The sequence below is a fragment of the Lolium perenne genome, chromosome 5 (assembly GCF_019359855.2).
Source record: "Lolium perenne isolate Kyuss_39 chromosome 5, Kyuss_2.0, whole genome shotgun sequence".
Taxonomy (NCBI): Eukaryota; Viridiplantae; Streptophyta; class Magnoliopsida; order Poales; family Poaceae; genus Lolium; species Lolium perenne.
Genome location: NC_067248.2, coordinates 11293470 through 11300599, shown reverse-complemented (window position 1 = coordinate 11300599; position 7130 = coordinate 11293470). Strand labels below are relative to the sequence as shown.

Sequence of the window (7130 nt, the reverse complement as noted above, 5' to 3'; positions counted from 1 at the left end):
AGTCAGCAACGGCGATGGAGATGGTGGTGAAGTCGATGGAGATGGCTCCGGGGGCAATTCCCCGTCCCGACAGGGTGCTGGAACAGAGACTTTTGTCCCCCGGATCTTGTCTATGACGGCGGCGGAGCTACGGAACTTTTTGTGGACGGAGGCTTGTATATTTAGGGTTTTTTTTTGTGTCAGGAGCTTTATATAGGCGGAAGGGCGAGGTCGGTGGAGGCTTGGTGGCCCCAGACCACCCCTAGGCACGGGCTAGGTCCAGGCCGCGCCTAGGGTAGGTTTGGCCACCCTGTGGCCCCCCTTCGTCTCTCCTCTAGACTTCGTCTTCGCTCCGGGAAAAATAGGAACTTTGGATTTTGTTTCGTTCAATTCCGAGAATATTTCCTATACAACTTTTCTGAAATAAAAAACAGCAGGAAACAGGAAACTGACACTGTGGCATCTTGTCAATAGGTTAGTGTCAGAAAATGCATAAAAGTGCCACAACGTGTAAACAAAACATATAGCAATTGGTGTAAAACAAGCATGGAGCATCAAAAATTATAGATATGTTTGCAACGTATCAGTCATTCAAGTGAGAGAGCGGACGTCATTCTCATCGATGTCGAATTGGACGGTGGCATAGAATTGGCATATGACCTCCTTGGAGAATGGATGGTGAAATTCATCAAGGGAATGAGCCCCAATTCTTCACATATTTCCTTGGCCTCTCCGAAGTATTCGGGCTCGGAATCAATTTTCTGCAAGTTGATATAGCATTGAGGGCAACAAGCAAATTCCTTGACGCCATAGATTTCATTATAGATCCTCTCTTGGTTCTTGTGGTAGAAGTATGTATTGGGGCACAAGAGGACATTCTTCTTGACCACATACAGATTGACATTGTGAATCTCCAAGAATTGGTTCTTGGACAACTGGTCCATAGGCTTGACAGGTCCCGTGGCGGTCTTCTTCTTGGTTGCCGATGCTCGTTGTCGCTTGGTCGTGCGAGGAGAGAGGGGTTCTTCTTCAATCTCGCCTTGGCGATGAGAGATGGGGAGGTTCGTCTTCTTTGGAGCCCGAGGCTTCGAACCTGTAAATGATACGTCCCAAACGTATCTATAATTTTTGATGCTCCATGCTTGTTTTGTTACAATTCTTATATGTTTTATGTGCACTTTTCCATATTTTTTAGCATTTTCTGGGACTAACCTATTAACGCAGTGCCGCAGTGCCAGTTCCTGTTTTCTGCTGTTTTTGTGTTTCAGAAAAGTTGTACATGAAAGTTTCTTGGAATTGGACGAAACAAAAGCCGAGAGTCTTATTTTTCCGGGACGAAGACGGAGCCAGAAGGACACGCGCAAGAGAGCTGCCACGTGGCAGTATATAGAGCAGGCGCGACCCCACCCTTGGTCGCGCCTGGCCCATGTACTGTCGCCTCGTTTGCTCCGCCCTTTCGCCTATTTATTCCTTGTATCGGGAAAACCCCAGGTATGAGAGCCTCTATCCACGAAAAGTTTCGACGCCGCCGTCAACCGAAACCCTAGTTCGGGAGGGTTCTGCAGTCCATCCCGGCAACCTGCCGGAGAGGGAAATCACCGCCGGAGGCCTCTACATCGTCATGTCTTCATCCAAGGTGATGCGTGAGTAGTCCTCCACGGGACCATGGGTCCATACCAGTAGCTAGATGGCTGTCCTCTCCTTGTTGTGCTTCATGTATAGATCTTGTGAGCTGCCTAACATGATCAAGATCATCTATTTGTAATTGCTACATGTTGGTTTGATGTGGATCCGATTTATAGAGAGATTTCTTTGGTTGAGATTATGTATTATGTTATTATGATCTTGCATGCTCTCCGTTTCTAGTAGATGCTCTGGCCAAGTAGATGCTAGCGACTCCAAGAGGGAGTATTTATGCTCGATAGTGGGTTCATGCCTCTATTTAACCATGGGAAGTGACCTTGTTCTCTACGGTTGCAGATGTGTTGTTGCTACTAGGGAGAAAACAACGGTGTTCTATTCAAGGGTAGTTTCATCGTTTACTTTACACACATTGCTTAAAGCGATAGTCCGTTGCTTGCAACTTAATACTGGAGGGTGTCGCGGATGCAATCCTGAAGGTGGATTATTAGTGATAGATGCAGTTGGATTACGGTCTATGTATATTGTTGTAATGCCCGCATACTTTCATAGCATGTATTCTGCACCAACCATTAGCGTAGAATCTTTGTTTGTCAATTGCCCATCTGTAATTTGTTTACCCAGCATATTTATTTTATTGGGGAGGCGCCTCTAGTGAACTGTGGACCCCGGTCCTTCTTATTTTAATTGCAATTTTCTACCGCATTTTTCTGTTCTGTTCTCTGCAAACAATTCTTCTTCCACACGGTTCGTTTCATCCTTTGTTTTCAGCAAAACCAGTGAGCTTGAAACCTCGCTGAAAGTTGGGGACAAAGTACTTGGTTGTTTGTGTGCAGGTCTCCACGTTGCTCTTGACGCCGGCAGTGCGCCCTGCCACGAGTTGGTTCGCAACACCTCGGGAGAGAACATTTTTCTCCTACTGGTCGATAAACCTTGGTTTCTTACTGAGGGAAAACTTCCTGCTGTGCTCATCATATCTTCCTCTTGGGGTTCCACTCAACGTTGCGCATAAATTCTCCTTCATCAACTCCACGCTCAGCAGTAAACAACAGAGGTTGCAGAGGGAATAGGAGATAAGTGCACAAGCCCTGGAGGTGTAAAGCATGAGACACTAATAAGCAACATTCGTGAAAAGTTGTTTCAAGCGGTAGTACCACTGCCAGATCCGGTAGTATCGGTAAAAAATAACCGGTATTACCGCTCGAGCCCAGTATGCCCAGATCTGGCAATGGTCCATGGCATTGAGGTCCAAAACTTCACACAACGTAGCTAGCTAGTATCTACATACATGGAATGGCTACTAGGGTGAATCTCCACCAAAATATCCAAGAACCCTAACCTATTCTTGTAGGGAATCCAACAAACCCTAGAGAGGGAGGATCGAGTTCATATCGGAGGCCATGGTGGAGAAGAAGGTGAGGAAGCTTCTCCACGGAGGAGATGGGGCCGAGGGTGGCCGGAGGAGGAGATCGGGGCGACTCTCCTCGGGGATCTTCGAACTGGCGGCGTCCTTTGACTTGAGGTGGGTTGGGGAAAAGAGGTGGACAGTGTGGTCCGGCCCCGACCCGGTACCTTAAGTCAAAAGACGAAGCGTAATACCGGTCGCAAAAGCGGTAGTACCGCTTCCTGGTACTAACCGGTACCTTAGGCGGTAGTACCGCTCCAAGGCAGAATTCTGACGACGCCAGAACACTGCAAGGGGGCGGTAGTACCGACCTGACCACCGGTAGTACTGGTTGCTAAATTCCATAAATCCTAGATTTTAAGTGGGGGCTTGTGCTTTTAGACGGAATAGTTTCTCGAGGTAGGAAATGGCTTGAAATTAGAGGTTGTAACTGGTAAAGGTACTATTCATTCGAGTTTGCAAGAAATCAACAAGGAAAAGCCAAACTTGGATGAATCTCCCAAAAAGAAACACAAGAAAAAGATGTCAAAACCAAACGCAAAAGAAATCAAGAGAAACTCAAAGAAACCAAAAAAACACAAACTCTGGAACCTATGAGCTCTCATTCAAAATATCATACAAATGGTAGAGACATTTCGGAGGGTCAAGCTGGCGGGGGATCTTGCAAATCCTAGACAAACATCCCCTGGGACTCCGGTGCTGAGGGGTACATCTCTAAGCGGTGTGTCTTATGCTAAGGCGAGCATGTGAAATACTATAATTGGGTGTTTGTCATAGCATACGATGCTATGCATGGATGATGCCCGCATGACAGGTATCCGGATCTTGTGGGAAAAGTGTACAACTTTTGCAAAGTGTCAAACTATTCAAATAGCCTTGTCCAATATCATGCACGACTGGGAAGGCATGTTACTTAGCCTAAAGGGTTTTTTGTTTACTAAAAATGTTTTCCCAACATTTGGAAAGGATACCAGTTGGTATGGAGCAAAGTGTACCTTGACGGTACGAAGAAAAGATGGAAAGATGATTTGGTCATATATAGATGACCGGAGGAAATAAAATGGGTGACCCCTACCTAGTAGTTCAACAAAAATGTTTTTTGTAAAACTCTTCTTCAATAAAGATATAGAGATGTTATATCCAGAAGAGAAACTATGCTTTGACAAAATGAGCCTTAGTATAGAGCTTATCATGTCTACGGAGAGGGGGATGGAGAGGGGAAGTCGTTGATAGGTTGGTTGGAGGCAAAAGAAAATGGAGTGTGTAGTTTTGAATTATGGGCGTAGGTACCTCGTGTTGGTGTGTAGGGCTTCTGCCCAGAGTGAAGGTACATGGAGGCCTGGAGCAGTAGGGTACTAATGAGTACAATAACACCATTGGTGGTGTGAATTGAGTCGCCATTGATAACTTATAGACATAGACATACAATTGGTCCCTGGTCATTTGTTACCAACACCTTAATCGCCTTTGGCCTTGTTTACTTCTCTCCTATTTTCACTTCCAAGAAGTTTAGGGATGAGAGGGGATTTGGTGTTCACCCTACCCTCTACCATCCTTTCAAATAATCTTATCCAAAAATACACTAGTATGAGGGAGAGTTTTTGATCTAGACAAAAATGAGGTGATATGAAGGGATGTCTCGGGATTATCCCGTTCGAACCAGAAGAAGTAAACATACTACTCGGGATTTTTCAGGATTCTGGATAATCCCCTCTGATCCCCTGAAATACACTAGTACTCCCTCCCCATTCCAAAATGTAAGGTGTCTAAGGATTAGTCGAAAGTCCAATCTTACTAACTTTGATAAAAAAAATTTAGGAAAAAAATTACATCTACAACATCAAATAAACATATTAAGAAAATATACTTTGTGGCGAATCTACTAATATTGATTTTGTATTGTAAATGTTCATAACTTCATATCTTTATGTATAAACTTGATCAAACTTTAAAAACGTTGATTTTTGACCGATGCTTAGACGCCTTACATTTTAAGATGGAGAGGATACAAGGCAGACATGTGGTATAGGAATTTTCTCATGTATCGCACAATTTCTTACCCAAAGATGTTCCTACGTGCGGAAAAAAAAACATCCTTTTCTCTCTATATGTAAAGGCCACTCCACCTGTGAATTAATTTAATGATGATATAGAGTTAATCGCTTGGAGAAAAAAAAGGTGATTAATTGTGAGGCTGAGGACTCTCTCCTCTCCCTCTCTCTTTTCTGTCCGTGCATGGGAAGGCGGCGAAGAGTGCGGGCCTCCGCTTGCGTTCACGTTAAATAATACTCCATCCACCCTTCCATGGATCGTAGCTGGTCTTGGAGGTCCATCTCCCTTTTCGCGTCTCCTTCTCGTTAGAACACCAAAAACAACCAGAAGCCGGGCGGTCGATCGCCGGAGGTCGAAGATGGCGGACGGCGAGGACATCCAGCCCCTGGTGTGCGACAACGGCACGGGCATGGTGAAGGCCGGGTTCGCCGGCGACGACGCGCCCCGGGCCGTGTTCCCCAGCATCGTGGGGCGGCCGCGGCACACGGGCGTGATGGTGGGGATGGGGCAGAAGGACGCGTACGTCGGGGACGAGGCGCAGTCCAAGCGTGGTATCCTCACCCTCAAGTACCCCATCGAGCACGGCATCGTCTCCAACTGGGACGACATGGAGAAGATCTGGCATCACACCTTCTACAACGAGCTCCGCGTGGCGCCGGAGGAGCACCCCGTTCTGCTGACGGAGGCGCCGCTCAACCCCAAGGCCAACAGGGAGAAGATGACCCAGATCATGTTCGAGACCTTCAACACCCCCGCCATGTACGTCGCCATCCAGGCCGTGCTCTCGCTCTACGCGTCCGGACGCACCACCGGTACGTACATCTCATTCTGTCTCTCTATTCTTAGGCCGGTATAGATCGATTATGTCAATATGTACAATCTTAACTAACTTGATCCGGACCAACAACGAACAAGGCATCGTTCTCGACTCCGGTGACGGTGTGAGCCACACCGTGCCCATCTACGAGGGGTACGCGCTGCCCCACGCCATCCTCCGTCTCGACCTCGCCGGGCGCGACCTCACCGACTACCTCATGAAGATCCTCACCGAGCGCGGCTACTCCTTCACCACCAGCGCGGAGCGCGAAATCGTCCGCGACATGAAGGAGAAGCTCTCCTACATCGCCCTCGACTACGACCAGGAGATGGAGACCTCCAACACCAGCTCCACCGTCGAGAAGTCCTACGAGCTGCCCGACGGCCAGGTCATCACCATCGGCGCCGAGCGCTTCCGCTGCCCCGAGGTGCTCTTCCAGCCCTCCTTCATCGGGATGGAAGCTGCGGGCATCCACGAGACCACCTACAACTCCATCATGAAGTGCGATGTCGACATCAGGAAGGACCTCTACGGCAACATCGTCCTCTCCGGTGGCACCACCATGTTCACCGGCATCGCCGACAGGATGAGCAAGGAGATCACCGCCCTCGCGCCCAGCAGCATGAAGATCAAGGTCGTCGCGCCGCCAGAGAGGAAGTACAGTGTCTGGATCGGTGGCTCCATCCTCGCATCCCTCAGCACCTTCCAGCAGATGTGGATCGCCAAGGCCGAGTACGACGAATCCGGACCATCCATCGTCCACCGGAAGTGCTTCTAGATACACATACGTACTACATCCTTCCTTCATCATCGCCAAACAAACTACAGCGCGCGAACCCGGAGTACCTAATGGTCGCGCGCCCGCTCGGTCAATCGATCGATCACGGCCCCGTCGGATCGATAATGATCCTCTTTTTTTGGTTTCCCTTTCTAATTTCTCTTCTTCGGGAATCTACATTTTTTTTTCTTGTTTAATGCTATGTAATGCATCACATTCGCCGTCTGTCATCTGATGACGTGCAAGCATTATATCTTTTTATTCAATATAATGTAATGGCCGGCTAGCGGTCGAGATGATTATTATTATTGCATTTCTTGGACTCATCAAGTGAATAAATATTTCTAATATTCTCGATACAGTGTAGTATCAAGTAACATTATTATTGACTCTCGTATTGTGATGCTAATATAACGTAACAAAAGATGTTATGAAATCTTTTGGTCTACATATTCTGA

At 47.4% G+C, this 7130-nt stretch overlaps 1 protein-coding gene across 1 annotated transcript; it reads left to right on the top strand.

Annotated features, from left to right (window-relative positions):
* Positions 1-5325: 5325 nt before the first annotated feature.
* LOC127298977 (actin-1-like) lies at positions 5326-7027 on the top strand. Its single transcript, XM_051328841.2, has 2 exons — positions 5326-5889; positions 5993-7027. Exons 1-2 carry the CDS (start codon positions 5436-5438, stop codon positions 6670-6672), a joined length of 1134 nt encoding a protein of 377 aa, XP_051184801.1. The 5' UTR covers positions 5326-5435; the 3' UTR covers positions 6673-7027.
* The last annotated feature ends 103 nt before the right edge of the window (positions 7028-7130 follow it).